This window comes from Lycorma delicatula, chromosome 12, assembly GCF_047948215.1.
Source record: "Lycorma delicatula isolate Av1 chromosome 12, ASM4794821v1, whole genome shotgun sequence".
Classification (NCBI taxonomy): Eukaryota; Metazoa; Arthropoda; class Insecta; order Hemiptera; family Fulgoridae; genus Lycorma; species Lycorma delicatula.
In genome coordinates this window covers 70,786,058-70,805,930 of record NC_134466.1, presented here as the reverse complement: position 1 = coordinate 70,805,930, position 19,873 = coordinate 70,786,058, and the positions used below count along the sequence as shown (strand labels likewise).

Here is a 19,873-nt window from a genome sequence, read left to right as displayed (position 1 = left end):
TTTAAAGATATTTTTTTACTCAAAACATGACTACTTTAGAAATCAACCATGCAAAATTTAAATCTGTCTCATTCTAACAAATTTACAATAAAAAAAAAAAAAAAAAACAGCAGTAAAATAAAATAATGATCAAGTAAATTTTCAACACAACAGAGTCAGAGAAGTGATAAATTTAATTTAAATTATTCAAAATGCATGATGTAATATATTTAAATAATGTGTAATACCAAAATAGTAATTTCATTATAATCTAAGAGTAGATTATAATAGCATTACCAGAATAATTTATTTAACTACAGATATCAAACTATAAAAAATAAAAAAAGTATTTTTACGCAGGTAATATTGTAGTATTTTATCAGGAATATTTTTGCACTTTTTTATAAGGCTAATTTAGGTAACCACAATCAACATAAAATTATGTGTCAAACCAAGCAAAACATATACAAAGGTACATCATCAAATGAGACGAGGTAACTGTGTTCAGTATTTAACTCATACCCAGTGCCAATGATTGTGCTAGTGGTTTAAGGTTGATGGGGAGTCAAATACTCATTGAAGACAACCATCACATAAAATAAAGATAACCGAGTGGAAAATTCATTGCAATTGTTTTTTAATAATATATGATAGATTAATACTGGAATCTCATAAGATTCCATGCAATCAATACAATATTTGGCATACAAGAAGCGATATACCTGATTCAAAAGCAGTTTTTTTATCAACTAAATTAGCACCAGCATCTGCATATTGTGAATTAGGAAACTTGGCAGATACTCCTGCATCTTGTTCAATGTTAACTTTAAAACCCTTTTTTACAAATGAAGCAGTTACAGCCGGTGTTATGGCAACTCTGTAACAAATAATAAAAATATTCTTTTAAATATTAAAACAAGACTTAAGTTTCACTTAATACTAAAATTTCAATAAATGTAATACCAACGACTTCGACTATACATTCATTATATAAAAATATTTAAAAATTTAACTATAATTACTAAGGTGATAATTTTGCAGCTTTGATGGAATCGCTTATCTAAGAATAGTGAGATAACAAATTCTTTTTACTTAGAAATTTAACTAATAATTTTTATTAAATAAATGATCCAATGAAATATTTTAACTTATTTTTCCCAATCCTCATCCACAAAAAGCAAAAAATCATTGTACTATTGTCAAATTATTCCTTTTTGTTCTCAAAAAGGAGTTTTCTTTTTTTTGAGAACACCTTCTTTAAAGTTAATCAGAATTTTCTTATTCTATTTTTACAATACACATGAAAATATTGGAAACATAATAATTGAAGGTGGATTTTGTATTTCTTATTTATGTAAGTTTTAATTAAATCTATCCATACTATTAAAAGAACCGAGTTTGGGTGTGTGTGTAATGCTAATAATCAAGCACCTCAAATGTCATATTCTAATACAGCACCAAAAATGACCTGATGACACCAATTGGTACTTTGCATCAAACTTCATATTTTTTAAATAATCAAGGTCAAATGTAAACTTAATTTCTGTCACCATGGCAACAGAAATAAGTTGTGAAGTTTTCCTCAAAGTCAAAGGTCTGTGTGCTTTTGATACCATAGTTACTTACTATTCTATCTTTTGTAATCTATTTCTTTTTCAGGTGTCAATAAAGATTCAGGCTTTAGAGTAATGAAAGTTCGGCGGGGGGGGGGGGGGTCCTGGCTAGACAGGAATGGTGAGCACAAAACAAGCTCTGTTGGCTGGGGTCAATCTTGAGAAGCACCTGGGAGCCCTGAGGCTCACCTGGGCCTACCTTGCTAGATAGTCAGGCAAGCGAAATGAGCCCTGACCCAACTAATATATTTTCAAAACAAATTCTCTTGATGAGTAGAGGCAGTGAATATATATTGCACTTTTTTCCCAACAAAGAACAGACTTTTATTTTTTTTTAAGATCTTTTACATTAATTTGTTGATATACAATATCTTTAAAAGGTTTTCTACAGACCATGATGGGCATAAAAGAACTGAGATACAAGAGATGGTAATTAGGATTGTTTTAACATAGTAACAACAGGTTTATATGCCTTTTTCAGTTAATAAAAGATAAATGAATTCTGTAGGGTGTGAAAAATGCCATGCTTGACCAGGTTTCAAGCCTGGGACCTCCAGATAAAAGGCCAAGATGCTATCACTTAAAAATATCACTTACATTTCAATGGGCTAACATACTGATTTCTGGCAGTATACAATGGAATGCAAATTAACCACCATTATTATTAAATATGATTAATTTTAAACTAGTACTATTTATAGTACATATTACTAAGTATCATATCATTATTGATTTAATTTCTTGCCATTTTTTATTTACACAATATCAGGTGTCTGAAAAAGAACTCTGGGATTTCAAGAATGAATTATTTTATTTGATTTCAAGAGTGAATTATTTTACACAGCACTCAGTAGCATTTTATATATTAATCTTGAAGATACAACACTTAAATTTTAGTTTACACATTTTCTGTCAAATAGCAATTGTATTAGACTCTTACAGAGATCAAGCTGTTATGAACCTGGGCTTCAGTATCATGACGTTGCCACAAGAGAAAGCAACAATGTATGTACAAAGAAACAAAATCAGTGCTGTAGAAAGAAATTGTACATCAGACTACCATAGAAATTCTTCGGGTGATAAAAGTACATGTAAGTGATATGAACAATTTTCTGGAAACCAGAAGCATTTTGAAAGGATACTCACCAGTATGGCCTGAAAAGTGCTGTGAATACAGAAAGAACTTGACTATCTTTCCAATCAAGTCCAAAATATTCTTTAGATAATGTTAGGCATCAACTAAACATTCCTAAAAGCACTGTTGTTCAAAAAGCACTAAACATTCCTAAAATAATGTTGTTTGCATGTGATTGAAACTTCATGTTAATAAACTGCAGCTACTCCATGAAATTAAACCTAACAGTAAACCACAGAGTTCAATTTGTAACTACCATCTTAGACTTCAATTTCTGCTGATGAAAACTTCCCGCCTACCTATTTTATTGACTGATGAAGCACGTTCATGGAGTCATGAATCAACATAGTTGTCAAGTATGAACCTCAAAAAATCAACATGAATCGATGGAATTAGTCCGCAACTGTCCTAAAGTGAATGTTCAGTATGGTACAAGCATAATCAAATTTTTGGGATTTTTTTTCATATTACAGACATAGTGCACTCAGACATGTTGGAGAACTTTGTGTTTCTGGATTGAAAATATGGAGGGTCTAATTTTCCAACAGAATGGAGCCCATTCAACACATCAAGCAGAAGTTGTATAGACTGTGATCAACAACAGATACCCAAATGTCGAGATATGCTAAGAAGCATCCATCTCTTTGCCACTACAAAGCTCCAATTTGACGCTGATGAATTTCTTCTTTTGAGGCTACATAAAAGACAACGTTTAAAAAGAAAAAAATCCAGTCGCTTGACCATCTGTACCAAAGAATAAAAAAAGCTGTAGAAGTGATTCCTGCAGATATGGTTTCCAGAGTGAGGAATGAGATAGATTATCCATTTGAGTCTGCACGGCGGTAAGGAGTGCTAATATTTAGTTATATTAAGAGGTAAAAAACTTTAAACTTTGCACTTTGAAGTAATAAAACAAATATATTTGTAATTTTAAATGATAAATCTAATTTAAAACTGTGAAGTTTTTTTTGGACACCCAGTACTGCCTAAATTTTCAATTAAATTAATATTGTAAGCTATCAAGGCCATTTGGTAAGTGAAAAGAAGATTTGAAATAAAATGTTTGTCAGTAAGCCATGCCTGATATATGTACCGTAGTCTTGTTAGAATACTCAGCTTCCTTAAGGAAACAGTTTTTGAAGTTATAAGATGATTTTTCTTTGCTTGCAGACAATAGATAAACTCATCACTTTTCAATGTTATAACTGACATTAATGTCAGTATATAATTTTTTATTTTGTTTTCAGTCATTTGACTGGTTTAATGCAGCTCTTCAAGATTCCCTACCTAGTGCTAATCGTTTCATTTCGGTACACCCCCTACATCCTACATCCCTAACAATTTGTTTTACATATTCCAAACGTTGCCTGCCTGCACAATTTTTTCCCTTCTACCTGTCCCTCCAATTTTAAAGTGACTATTCCAGGATGCCTTAATATGTGGTCTGTCTCTTTTTTAGCTATATTTTTCCAAATGCTTCTTTCTTCATCTATCAGCCGCAACACCTCTTCATTTGTCACTTTATCCACCCGTCTGATTTTTAACATTCTCCTATAGCACCACATTTCAATAGCTTCTAATTTTTTCTTCTAAGATACTCTGATCATCCAACTTTCACTTCCATATAAAACTACTCTCCAAACATATACTTTCAAAAATCTTTTCCTGACATTTATATTAATTTTTGATGTAAACAAATTATATTTTTTACTGAAGGCTCGTTTCGCTTGTGCTATTCGGCATTTTATATCGCTCCTGCTTTGTCCATCTTTAGTAATACTACTTCCCAAATAACAAAATTCTTCTGCCTCCATAGTCTTTTCTCGTCCTATTTTTACATTCAGCGGTCCATCTACTTTATTTCTACTACATTTCATTACTTTCATTTTGTTCTTGTTTATTTTCATGCAGTAGTTCTTGTGAAGGACTTTATCGATGCCATTCATTGTTCCTTCTAAATCTTTTTACTCTCAGCTATTACGATATCATCAGCAAATCATAGCATCTTTTTCTTTTCACCTTGTACTGTTACTCCGGATCTAAATTGTTCTTTAGCATCATTAACTGCTAGTTCTATGTAAAGATTAAAAAGTAACGGGGATAGGGAACATCCTTGTCAGACTCTATTTCTTATTACAGCTTCTTTCTTATGTTCTTCAATTATTACTGTTGCTGTTTGGTTCCTGTAAGTTTAAGCAATCGTTCTTCTATCTCTGTATTTGAACCCTAATTTTTTTAAAATGCTGAACATTTTATTCCAGTTTACGTTATCGAATAGCATTTCTAGGTCTATAAATGTCAAGTATGTCGGTTTTTCTTTAATCTTCCTTCTACTATTAATCTGAGGCCTAAAATTGCTTCCCTTGTCCCTATACTTTTTTGGAAACCAAATTGGTCTTCTCCTAATACTTTTTCCACTCTCCTGTCAATTCTTCTGTATAGAATTCTAGTTAAGATTTTTGATGCATGACTACCAGTTAAACTAAATTGTTCTGCATTCTTCACATTTATCTGCTCCTGCTTTCTTTGGTATCATGACTATAACACTTTTTTTGAAGTCTGACGGAACTTCCCCCTTTTCAAAAATATTACACACCAGTTTGTATAATCTATCAATCGTTTTCTCACCTGCACTGCGCAGTAATTCTACAAGTATTCCGTCTATTCCAGGAGCCTTTCTGCCATTCAAATCTTTTAATGCTTATTAGTATGTCTCTAATAATGCTTACTAGTTTGTCATTAATGTCTTTAAATGTAAAACAATCCCCAAAAATCATTTTTTCAAGTGTTTACTGACTGTTAGATAAGAACTGCTAACAATTTATCATTTGATTCATTTCTAATATAAAGAACTTTTCTAAACATTGGTTTAAATGAAATTATGTCTATTTCCATTTCTTATAATTAACTCCTAATATCAACAGAAAAAGCTAATTGTAATGTAATGATTTAGAAAATATCATCTTCATAATTATAAATATATAAGAACAGATAATTACAATATTATTTTTAATATAATGAAATAGTAATTATTTTTTTATGAGATGTTATTTTTATAAAGTAATATATTTAAAAACAATTATGTCAATGTTATTATTATTGAAAAAATATAACATATTATGATACACATATTTAACTCAATGGTAAAATACTGATAATAAAAACAGGATAGTGATAATGTAAACGGTTATTAAAACAAACATATTAAGAGTATAGATATATATGTTCATTAAGTAATCATTATTAGGACAGTATTAGTTCACTAAGACTCAAATAATATAATTATATAAAAACACACTTGTACATACAATAGATAAAATTAAAAATTTAATTATTTAAACAACATTTATAACACTATTTGTATTATAAATATTAATGCATAAACAAACCCATTAATATATATAAAAGTCTCTTGATCCTGTGTCCTTATTAAAAAAAAAAACAAACTATTATTGCATCTACTACTAAACATTTTTTAAAACCACACTGTGCAAATCTCTTAAAACACTACACAAGGGTACTACTCAAATTAGCTTACAATCTGCTACTAAAAAGAAAAAAGAGAAAATGATTTGCTTATAGAGGATATCTGCTAAAGAAATGGAGAAATTTTTACTTCATGTTCTACTGGTGAAAATAATGAAAAAGGTTCATATAAACATACGTTTGGAAACGCTTTGTTTTTGAATTACGGCTGGTGAAAGATTTCGCCTGAATTTCAGCTCTTTAATAATTTTTGGGACCCAAATTAAGAAATAAATTGGTGGTTTCTTATGTAATTTGAGCTGGGAATTAGGAAAAAACTGGTCTCAAAACTATACCTATAGTAGTTTTTAAGATATCCGGCGTAAAACAATATTCAGTGTCAAAAAAACTGTTTTTTTTTTTTGGGTTTGTAGTAAAACAGGTTTATTAACTGATTAATAAATGCGCAAGTTTAGTAACAAAACTTGTAGAGAATTTAATTCTGAGAAAATACATGTAAATGCAGCCAGCCAACATATACATAAATTTTTTTAAATATTTCTAAAATAACATACATTTCAATTTAGTTTTTACCTAATTATTTCGTTTCACCTGTGTAAATTATACAATACACACAGCTAAAATATTATTTAATAAATTTTGTATCCATTTTAAAATTAATTTCAGTAAATACTGTTTTTGTTTTGAAGAAGAATATTTATTAGTTACAGAAAGAATACGATTTTCTGTCTATTTTTCATGTTTTGTTTCAATAAAAAACCGATTTTTAAAAGTCTTTATTTACTTTTTATTGAATGTATTTACATTAATTTTCTCAGAACTAAATTCTCAACAAGTTTTATTACTAAACTTGTTCATTTATTAATCATTTAATAAACCTATTGTACCACAAACCTTAAAAAAATTTGTTTTTCGACACCAAATTTTGTGTTTTACATTGGATATCTTAAAGACTACTAGAGTTATAGTTCTGAGACCAGTTTTATCTTATTTTCAATCTAAAATTACAAAAGAAACCGCAAACTTTACTTCTTAATTTGGGTCCCAAAAATTACAGAAGAGCCTCTTTTTATTAGAAGAAATGAAATCCAGGTGAAATGTTTCACTAGCCATAATTTGAAAACAGTGTTTCCTGACCTATGTTTACATGAATGTTTTTCATTATTTTCACCAGTAGAACATATCTGAAAGTTTCTCTGTTTCTTCATGGAACACCTGTATATGTGAAATATCAACTTGCGTAATATATCTTCATAGTCACTACTGCTTAAAAGCATTTATCATACTCACTTTTATTGAACAACTATTGTTAGGACACTTAATAGGACCCAATAGGGTATGGTAACAATACCCAAGGATTTTTAATTACAGTTATTAAGACTATTAAAAAAAAAACCTTAAAATTACATATGTAATGCAAACTTTGTTTAACTCTTTATAAGAGTTTACCAGTGTTGCCATTTCCCTCGTTCATCATATGATGAATCCTGGAAATGCTATCAATCAACATTTTTATTACACCTATTAAAATAGATAACTGGGTAAATGAGTAACTTGTACTTGCTTCACCACCCACACCATTCTGTACGCCTTTACTAGAATGCCACAAAAGTTATATAATCCAATACTTTCTTGTTTCTTCAAAATATTTACACTAGTTTAATATTTATTACTTTCAAATCATTTTTATTTATTTAATTATAATGTTAAGGAAGCATTTAGTGCAAATTTTACCTAATAACCATTTATTCTTAATCTTAATCATTTAATTTTAACTGATACGAATAATTAATCTACATCAAAACATAAAAATGCACAAGGATTATAAAATACAAATAAATAATACAAGAAATATGAAATTTTTTTTTTGTCCAGTCATTTGACTGGTTTGATGCAGTTCTCCAAGATTCCCTATCTAGTGCTAGTAGTTTCATTTCGGTATACCTCCCCTACCCCTATCCCTAACAATTTGTTTTACATATTCCAAATGTTGCCTGCCTACACAATTTTTTCCTTCTACCTGTCCCTCCAATATTAAAGTGACTATACCAGGATGCCTTAGTATGTGGCCTATAAGTCCGTCTCTTCTTTTAACTATATTTTTCCAAATCCTTCTTTCTTCATCTATTTGCCGCAATACCTCTTCATTTGTCACTTTATCCACCCATTTGATTTTTAACAATCTCCTATAGCACCACATTTCAATAGCTTCTAATCTTTTCTTCTCAGATACTCTGATCGACCAAGTTTCATTACCATATAAAGCGACGCTCCAAACATATACTTTAAAAATCTTTTTCTGACATTTAAATTAATTTTTGATGTAAACAAATTACATTTCTGACTGAAGGCTCGTTTTTCCTGTGCTATTCGGCATTTTATATCGTTCCTGCTTCGTCCATCTTTAGTAATTCTACTTCCCAAATAACAAAATTCTTCTACCTCCATAATCTTTTCTCTTCGTATTTTCACATTCAGTGGTCCATCTTTGTTATTTCTACTACATTTCATTACTTTTGTTTTCTTCTTGTTTATTTTCACGCGGTAGTTCTTGCGTAGGACTTCATCTATGCCGTTCATTGTTTCTTCTAAATCCCTTTTACTCTCGGCTAGAATTACTATATCATCGGCAAATCGAAGCATCTTTATCTTTTCACCTTGTACTGTTACTCCGAATCTAAATTGTTCTTAATCTAAAACAATTACGTACATCGTAATTGTTTTCTTTAATAATATTAAAAGAGGGTTATTACATGCCGTTAATTTTGATAACTGTATTTACTTAACCGTTACTTTAGTTATTTATAAACGGTTTACTTTTTGTTTTGTTTTTATTTTTTTTTAATTTCAATGATATAATATTTAACAATGCCATTATATTTGCATACTAATTATTAAAATTATTTATATATGTATTTGTGTTTATGCGTTCGTGTGTTTAAATGTGTGACTCAACTGTCAAGAGGTCTGTTTTATTTATTTATAAATATTATAATTATCTTATTTCTGTTATTTGCCTTGAAGATAAAAAACATTTATAAATTATACGGCTGTACAAATGAAAAGTTTATTTATGGAAACGATGATGAATAAACGCTTTAATTTAATAAGACAAAAACATTATTCAATTAAAAATACAAAATAAAATTAATATTTTTACTTAAAATTGTTCATTCTCACTCAAAATTCATTCATCGTTTTAAACCGATTACTATTCAAAGTAAATTAATTACAACGCATTTAAGATACAATAATTCTTGGAGGTGATAATTCTTCACCTCTGAACTCTTTCTTTTTCCTGTTTAACCTCCGCTAATTACCTTTGAGATAATACTTCAGAGGATGATATATGTACGAGTGTAAATGAAGTGTAGTCTAGTACAGTCTCAGTTCGACCGTTCCTGAGATGTGTGGTTAATTGAAACCCAACCACCGAAGAACACCGCTATCCGCAATCTAATATTCAAATCCTTGTAAAAATAACTGACTTTACCAGGTCTTGAACGCTGGAACTATCGACTTCCAAATCAACCGATTCGGGAAGACGCGTTAGCCACTAGACCAACCCGGTGGATTTCGCCTCTGAACTCGATTAGCGATAATTCACAGACTACTGTCAATCGTAGAGAAGAGCTTCTTCTTTTAGAGGGTCCCGGAATCGATGGAGTTTTTCAAAATACACTCGCTCATATTAGTCTTATAAACCCGATAACATATTGAACAATCTTTGTGATAAATCTGATGAAGTCTTAGAAGCAAGCACTGGCCTTTCATGTAAAAAAAAAAGTTTGTTTTAGAAATTTCAAGAAGCATTTTACAAAAAAAAAATCAAGGAAAACGTTTAAGAGAATACAACGATTTTAATCATTCGCGTTAAGAATACGAGGCGTATTGAGTAAAATCAGTTTTGAATTAGCGGTCTATATACATGATATAAACAGAAAGCGTTTGCGTATTTTATTTAAATGAATTCTCAGCTGTTAGCAACAATAGTTTTGTTGTTAGTAGTTTATAATCGTCCGTTTATATTTATCTATTTAGTGCTACAATTCGTGCCGGCCTCCGTGGGGCGAGTGGTAGCGTCTCGACCTTTCACCCCCAGGTCCCGGGTTCGAATCCCGAAAGCACGACATTTTCACACAAGCTATAAATCATTCATCTCATCCTCTGAAGCGATACCTAACGGTGGCCCCGAAAATTAAACAAAAAGAAAAGCGCTACAATTCGTAATCCGATTTTTGCTTGCGGCTGAAACTCATAGGCAAATTTGTACGGTTTACGGAACGAATATTATAAAGGACGCTTAAGACAAACGAACCGTCCATTTCGGGAAGAGCGAACGAACGTTCATAATGAGGAACGTACCGTACCGGTCGCTGATCGATTAAAAAAATTAATGAAAAAATTTAAGAAAATCGCCGCCTCAGATTTATGAAGTTTTGCCCTTTCATCCGGAGGTCCCGGGTTCGAATCCCGATAAGGCATGGAATTTTCACAGATGCTTCATTCATCTCATTTGAAGCAATACCTAACGATGGTCCCGGAGGTTAAGCAAAAAAAAATTTAAAAAAAAGAAGTTTTGTCTGAAAAATTAGGCTATAGTGAGTGTCAGATGAGTACCGAAAATATTAACAGACACACACAAGGGAAAAACGTCTTCCTGTAGCGCATAAATTTTTGCGACTTTACGATGGTGAATAGTTCGACCTCATCGTTATCGGAGATAAAACCCGGATAGCTTAATCGAATGTCGTAGAGACAAAGCGGCAGTCGATGCGACGGCGGTATTCATCATTTCCTAGACCGGAGAAATACAAACAAGAATATTCGGTAAAGAAACTTACGGCTACTGTTTTTTTTGGGGGGGAGGGGGACGAAAAGGGTGTCTTTTGCTTGTCAAATTCAGTAATCGCGAAATTACTGTGAGTGCAGAATTTGTATTGCGAAAAGATAAAAATTAAAAAAAAAAAAACAAACGCAGGATTTTGATTTTGCATGACAATGCCCGGCCACACAAAGCCGTCGCACGGCGAGGTGAATGAAATAGGTTATATGGAAAATCTTTATCATCCACCTTACGGCCCTGTCTTACCTCCAAGCGCTTATTTTATTTTCCTTCACCTTAACAGTGACATGAATCACTAAGGTTTGACGATCACGAAGAATTGAAAAATGGCGTTACTTCGCGGTTAAGCTAGTGGTAACGGAATTTCTTAAAGAGGGAAAGAAGAAACTACTGAAACGCTATGAAAAATTTGTTCAAATTGAAGGCAGTTACATAGAAAAGTAGTAAAAAATTTTATACGTTCCTTATCCCGTTCAAAGTACTCCCTTCCCCTATTCACATACTTTTCTCTTCCAGCGGTATTTCCACTTCGCGGAACAGTCCTGGATAGCTTCATTTGAATTGTCCTTTAAGGTCTGTGACGATTTGCTTTAAAGTCAACAACAGTCTCAAAAACGGCGTCCTTTCATCACTTTAATTTCGGAAATAAGAAAAAAATCGCAACGCGTCGATTCTGGCGAGTAGTGAGGTTGAAGGAAGATAGTCATTAGATTTTTAGCAAAAGAACTGATTAATTGACAAAACTGAGTATACGGGCGCATCGTCGTGGTGAACGCCGCCAAAACTCTGGTCTCTTTTTCCGATTTTTTTTTCACGTAACCGTTGTAAAACACCTTATTAGTACGCACGTTCACCGTTTTATCTTCAGAAAGAATTCAGAATACACGATTCCATTAAAATCGAAAAAAACAGTGAGCATCACTTTGATATCGGATCGAGACTAACATATTTTCTTAGGACGTGAAGATCTTTTGCCGATCCACTGTCACGATTGAACGTTTGTCTCGATGTCGTAGCCGTAAACCCGGCTTTCATCTCCCATTATGATCCTTTGCGTGAAGGTTTCATCGTCATCGGCTTGTTCAACAAGTTGCCGACAAATGTCCACTCGATGTTCTGCCGTTCGGTTATCCGACGAAGAACAAACTTTGCTGCAACTCGATGCACGCACAAGTTTTCAATCAAAACGTCACGGCATGGTCCGATCGAAATGCTGGCCTCTTCTGCAAGTTCTCTGACAGTCAATCGGCGATATACACGCACCAGATCGTCGATTTTATGAACACGAATGTCATCGGTTGAAGTAAAAGACCTTCCTAGTCGAGGGCATCTTCAATCGTCTGAGGCCGCTTTTAAATTGAAAACCATTCGTAACAGAGCGTACGACCCAGAGCATCATCTCCGTAACCTTGTTTCAAAAGTTGAAACGTTTCTGTGTAACTTATCCCCCAGTTTCACGGAAAATTTTTCTTTGTATCGTTGCTCCCGAAATTCGCACGTTACAAAAATCGCTACTAACACTTAAAAACGTTGCACTCAAATAACAATAACACGAAAACTAAACGAGATATCGACAATCCAAGAACATGTGGTTACAGAGAAGGTTTTGCGGAACATAATGCTACTAACCGCACTTCCGTTGGCGCGTAATTAAAAATGTTCGGTTATTTTCAGAACAGACCTATAGATACTTCATTTTACATATGTACATAAGCAAACACGGACGATAAATATTATCTTTATCATTTTAAAATTGCCACGATAATGACTGTTATTTGAATGTTGTGATTCAGTGAATACGTTGTATAATACTTTAAATTAAAAGGGTACTGCTGAATTTTTTTCAAAATACTGGTTTTGTATACATTTTGCATTCTCAAAAAGTAAGTACACTTCAGAATTAGTACCGGTCTGTACATCTACCTTGCTGTTTCTATATTAATTTTTGAAGGATTCATACAACCGTCGTGAAATATTTTCCTCAGCAGATAACGCTGAGAAAGGTATTCTTCTTTCAACACTACTGAGATAATCAGTAGAGCTAAAAGATGAACTTAATCTGCGGTTAAGATCCACAAAGCCGCACAGCATGGCTTGAGATAACCCGTCATTACGTAGCAATTATTTTGGACTAAGTTACCTCTTTAAAACTACGGAGGGTGAGAATACACCGGTGAAATTTTGTTTTTGATATATCTAAGAGGCAAAATCGAACTGAAACCTCTTCTCCCTGTTATGTTCCTACCTGCTGAATGTGCGTATAAGCTTGATGTTTGAAGGTTATAGTAGAAGTTTCATCTAGTCAGTCGACCGGTTGCAATCGGATGGATTTTCACCGATGTAGTGTTGGTGTGCAAGTTTTTTAAACATTTTATATTAATATGCCAAAAACCTTTTTTGGAAAATAAAATAAATTACTGCTGAGAAATTATCCGTATTATTTATATCGAAAAAACTAATTACGACTGAAGGTAGGACTGCCTTAAGAAACGAACAAGAGGACATCGTTGAAGTTTCACGCGAGAGAATATCGCTTTGAAAAATTGTAAGATCGATGTCAACTATGAACCTGACGATTCTTCATCTTCGGATGATTCAATCGAACAAGAGATATGCGATATTAAGCCTTCTAAAAACCGAAGACGGTGTTAAATAGTGGTACAAATAAAAATGTTTTGTTACCGAAAAGAAGGTCTCAAAGGGAAAAATAATTACACTGGGGTCAACTACACATCCTAGCGGACGTTTGTCGGCAACTTGTTGAACAAGCCGATGACGATGAAACCTTCACGCAAAGGATCATAATGGGAGATGAAAGCCGGGTTTACGGCTACGACATCGAGACAAACGTTCAATCATCACAATGGATTGGCAAAGAATCTTCACGCCCCAAGAAAGCATGTCAGTCTCTATCCGATGTCTTCCTTTTTTTTCGATTTTAATGGAATTGTGAGTTCTGAATTCTTGCCTCAAGATGAAACAATGAACCGTGCGTACTATCAAGGCGTTTTACAACGGTTACGTGAAAAAATCGCAAAAAGAGACCAGAGTTTTGACGGCCTTCACCACGACGATGCGCCCGCATACTCAGCTTTATCAATTAATCAGTTCTTTTGCCAAAAATCAGATGACTGTCCTCCCTGAACCTCAATACTCGCCAGAATTGATTACTTGCAATTTCTTCTTATTTCCGAAATAAAAGTGATTAAAAGACGCCGTTTTGAGACTATTGTTGACATTAAAGCAAATACGTCACGGACCTTAAAGACATTTCAAATGAAGCTATTCACAATTGCTCCGCGTAGTGGGAACACCCCTGCAAGAGAAAAGTCTGTGAATAGGGAAGGGAAGTACTTTGAAGAGGATATGGAAAAGTAATCTGCAAAAATGAATAATAAACATTACAAAAATAAGTTCGGTTATTTTCTGAACAGAACTCGTATATATAGTTGCACGACATCTTTATCAAAGTTTAATATTCTACTTCATAATTATAGTAAAACGTTGTGGGTGATCTAATTTTATTTCCGACCGATTTTACGTTATATGTATATTAAGTACTGTAATCGTAACGATTTTATTTTGACTATTCTCAAAAATAATATTAAAATCCTCCCCGTGCCAGGTTTACTAGATAAGTAAGGAGCGAAGTAGCTTCCTATTGTTTTCTTCACCGACCCGAAAATGCGGTCGGATATAAACATGTAAATTCCACTAAAGTACGCTTTAGGATATACTCACAGTAGACAAGCGACACTTCACTTTGTTCATCAGAGAGGGACTGTATAGTGAAATTCAATGAAAAATCAATTATACTCAGAAAAAGCAACGGTAATTGGCGGTACCTCTTTTATCTCGAGCGCTCTATACATCTCGCAGCCTTAAAAAAGACTAGTACAGATTGTCTTAAGAAAAAAATGAATGTACCCTTTTACGATGTGAAATAATGTGTTGTATACTGGATTTCGACCGGGCGGGTACTTTACTGATAGATAAATAAATAAATAAAGATCGTAAAAACATATGCTACAACTACGTAATAACTTAATAATTTCACGATTAACTGGAAAAATTCCCGAGTCGGGCGAGTGATGGAATCATAAATAATGCATTTGTTAGGCATATTAGATGCATTTAATGATGTAATTAACGGCAGAAAAAATAAAACCGACAATCTATTTAAAAATCGTTGTCGGGAGAAAAAAACTGAGCAAATAGTAAATTGTCACATTCAACCTTAAGTAATTTAAAAAATTAAAAGTCACTACACCGACTCTTGTCGTACGAAATACTGAAAGGAGGAAAACATTTGTAAAGGAAAATGTTAACGACCGAATGCAGTCGGCTTACATTTTTTTTAATCGGGTAACCATTTTTTGGAAAAGCATTATCGATATGTTCAAATGATGTGAAATTGAGGAAGCGTTTTTGTGTCGTAAAAGAACGGTTTAAAAATATGGTGTGTTCAATCGAAGAAAAATCTAACGCGTTGTATCTCAAACTTTTTCACTCACCGCCCACATTGAGAATCAAACATTTTCTAGCGCCCGCAAAATTTTTAAACTTACCATCCGTTAAAAATAATAATTGCGATTGCTGTTTTTAAGTTAATTTTTATGATGATGATGTTGGGGGGTTAAGTAGAGAGCCAGCGGGTGGTGATACATGTTGCAGTCTCAATCTTCAAAGATTTCAATAACTCGGCGCAAAATGAACAAAAGCCAAAAACTGCAACGCTACATTAAAGACATCAGAATTTGTAATTAAAGCTAGATCAAAACCGTTTAATGTCCATATCTATTTGTAGCAATACGTTGGATACATCGGGAAATATACAGCATTAAAGACAAAAATGGCCTTTTTCTTTAAAATAGAATATTTCGACATGAAAAAAAAGAAATTAAAGTTAAAATCTTAATCTTTTAAACGATTCTAATGCAGTTTATTGAAAAAATTTCGTTTCTCTCATGCGCTCGATGAAACACGAAAAAACTATTAGCCTAGTTATGCAAGATACGTACATACAAAAGTGAGGCCGAAACTAATGAAAATGAATATTTCTGTTGAAATCTGAAAACAAAAATTTTTCGCGATTACAATACTTCCTTTATTTCGTAGAAAATGAAGTAAAAAAGCTACCATCTTTTAAAAAAATTCTGTTACGTATCCCTGACCTTAGTTGTTTGTCACTTTAAAAATTATTATTTTTTTTTTAATTTATTACTTAAAGTAATTTAAGATTACTTAGTAGATTCAGATTAATAGTAGTAGTAGATTAATAGTAGAAGGAAGATTAAAGAACAACAAACCGACATACTTGGCGTTTATAGACCTACAAAAGGCATTCGATAACGTAGACTGGAATAAAATGTTCAGCATTTTAAAAAAATTAGGGTTCAAATACAGAGATAGAAGAACAATTACTAACATGTACAGGAACCAAACAGCAACAGTAACAATTGAAGAACATAAGAAAGAAGCCGTAATAAGAAAGGGAGTCCGACAAGGATGTTCCCTATCCCCGTTACTTTTTAATCTTTACATGGAACTAGCGGTTAATGATGTTAAAGAACAATTTAGATTCGGAGTAACAGTACAAGGTGAAAAGATAAAGATGCTACCATTTGCTGATGATATAGTAATTCTAGCCGAGAGTAAAAAGGATTTAGAAGAAACAATGAACGGCGTAGATGAAGTCCTAAGCAAGAACTATCGCGTGAAAATAAACAAGAACAAAACAAAAGTCATGAAATGTAGTAGAAATAACAAAGATGGACCAGTGAATGTGAAAATAGGAGGAGAAAAGATTATGGAGGTAGAAGAATTTTGTTATTTGGGAAGTAGAATTACTAAAGATGGACGAAGCAGGAGCGATATAAAATGCCGAATAGCACAATCGAAACGAGCCTTCAGTAAGAAATATAATTTGTTTACATCAAAAATTAATTTAAATGTCAGAAAAAGATTTTTGAAAGTATATGTTTGGAGTGTCCCTTTATAGTGAAACTTGGACGATCGGAGTATCTGAGAAGAAAAGATTAGAAGCTTTTGAAATGTGGTGCTATAGGAGAATGTTAAAAATCAGATCGGTGGATAAAGTGACAAATGAAGAGGTATTACGGCAAATAGATGAAGAAAGAAGCGTTTGGAAAAATATAGTTAAAAGAAGAGACATACTTATAGGCCACATACTAAGCCATCCTGGAATAGTCGCTTTAATATTGGAAGGACAGGTAAAAGGGAAAAATTGTGTAGGCAGGCCACGTTTGGAATATGTAAAACAAATTGTTAGGGATGTAGGATGTAGAGGGTATACTGAAATGAAACGACTAGCACTAGATAGGGAATCTTGGAGAGCTGCATCAAACCAGTCAAATGACTGAAGACAAAAAAAAACACATTTACAAAATATTATTTTATCAACCATAATAGGAAACGTGAAATGTTTTTCCTTTTGTCGTTGTCAAGGACTTTTATGAAAATTTATCCTTCTTCAGAAGTTTTTTTTTAATGCGACAAATTAATAAAAAATAATTCATTTTTAAAGTTATAAAGACAATTATTTACTCTCTCAGTCATTGAAATAAAATAAATTATCTGATACTATTATAAACTAGTGTTGGATAATTAAATTACTACCTTAGTGGCATATAATATTTAAAGATATTTTTTTACTCAAAACATGACTACTTTAGAAATCAACCATGCAAAATTTAAATCTGTCTCATTCTAACAAATTTACAATAAAAAAAACAGCAATAAAATAAAATAATGATCAAGTAAATTTTCAACACAACAGAGTCAGAGAAGTGATAAATTTAATTTAAATTATTCAAAATGCATGATGTAAAATATTTAAATAATGTGTAATACCTAAATAGTAATTTCATTATAATCTAAGAGTAGATTATAATAGCATTACCAGAATAATTTATTTAACTACAGATATCAAACTATAAAAAATAAAAAAAGTATTTTTACGCAGGTAATATTGTAGTATTTTATCAGGAATATTTTTGCACTTTTTTATAAGGCTAATTTAGGTAACCACAATCAACATAAAATTATGTGTCAAACCAAGCAAAACATATACAAAGGTACATCATCAAATGAGACGAGGTAACTGTGTTCAGTATTTAACTCATACCCAGTGCCAATGATTGTGCTAGTGGTTTAAGGTTGATGGGGAGTCAAATACTCATTGAAGACAACCATCACATAAAATAAAGATAACCGAGTGGAAAATTCAATGAAATTGTTTTTTAATAATATATGATAGATTACTACTGGAATCTTATAAGATTCCATGCAATCAATACAATATTTGGCATACAAGAAGCGATATACCTGATTCAAAAGCAGTTTTTTTAGCAACTAAAGTAGCTAAGATTAGAAGCTATTGAAATGTGGTGCTATAGGAGAATGTTAAAAATCAGATGGGTGGATAAAGTGACAAGTGAACAGGTGTTGCGGTTGATAGATGAAGAAAGAAGCATTTAGAAAAATATAGCTAAAAAAAGAGACAGACTTATAGGCCACATATTAAGGCATCCTGGAATAGTCGCTTTAATATTGGAGGGACAGGTAGAAGGAAAAAATTGTGCAGGCAGTTAACGTTTGGAATATGTAAAAACAAATCGTTAGAGATGTAGGATGTAGAGGGTATACTGAAATGAAACGACTAGCACTAGATAGGGAATCTTGGAGAGCTGTATCAAACCAGTCAAATGACTGAAGACAAAAAAAAAAAACTTAAAGTAAAAATGTTTTACACGATCTAACCCGTTCAATTATTTTTGTTACTTGTGAGATTTCAGATCGGTATCTCTAACCGTTTTTGAATCGTTATTTGATGTGCAAAACGATATTATATTTGGATCTATACAAAGTAGAAAATAGTAGACGACACTCCTTACCTTCATTGCTATTTCAAATCGACGACCGTCAACGTTTTTTGTCGGGGTTAGAAAATTTCCTATTTTTTCTTTCCTATTTAACGGTACATTTTTTGTTATCTTTTACCTACCTGACGTTCACAGTCACTGAAATCAAAGATCGATTACTCGCCTCGCCAAATAAATCGATCAGACGTTTGTCTGCTGAAATTAATTTGTCTAAAGTTCATCGGCCGACCAAACAATTACAATTACGACCTTATCGCATTCAAACGGTTCATCGACTTCTTGAGCCCGACAAACAAAAACGGCTACAATATTGTCAACGGTTCCGTCGATTTCTGCGCGAGGGAATTAACGTTACGGATTCGTTATTTTTCACAGATGAAGCGCGGTTTCATTTGGACGGCTACGTAAACAGTCAAAACAGTAGAATTTGGAGCGCTGAAAATCCCCACGTTTATCACGAAAAACAATTACACCCGCTGAAGTCGGACGTGTGGTGCGCAATATCGCGGAAGAAAATAATCGGTCCTATTTTTTTCGAGTACACCATTAATGCAGAACGGTATCAGGATATTTTATTTCGGTTCATCGCACTCTTGGAAGAGGAAGACAGACACTGCCGGCTACAATATGAAGGTGCGACATCGCACTACGCAGGTTCAACTTCTGATTTCGTCGAGGAATTCTTCGGTAATCGTGTTATCGGTCGAGGTTTGTGGCCACCAAGATCTCCAGATTTGACTGCGGCGGAATTTTTTTCTACGGGGTTACCTCAAAGAAAAAGCCTACAGCGACAAACCGCGAACACTTGAACGATTGAAAGTCAATATTGAACAAGCTGTATTAAATATCCGGCCACAAACAAAGTTGCAAGAAACGCTGTAAAAAGAATTGAAGCTTGTATTCAAGAAGA

At 32.8% G+C, this 19,873-nt stretch overlaps 1 protein-coding gene across 2 annotated transcripts in view; it reads right to left on the bottom strand.

The window, feature by feature from the left end:
- Positions 1-19,873, bottom strand: part of LOC142333443 (NAD(P) transhydrogenase, mitochondrial-like) — a 105,590-nt gene that overhangs the window by 74,445 nt on the left and 11,272 nt on the right. For both annotated transcript variants that reach the window (XM_075380545.1, XM_075380548.1), the window contains exon 3: positions 702-856. In XM_075380545.1, coding sequence (XP_075236660.1) covers positions 702-856 — 155 coding nt within the window. The remainder of the gene's footprint in view (positions 1-701; positions 857-19,873) is intronic.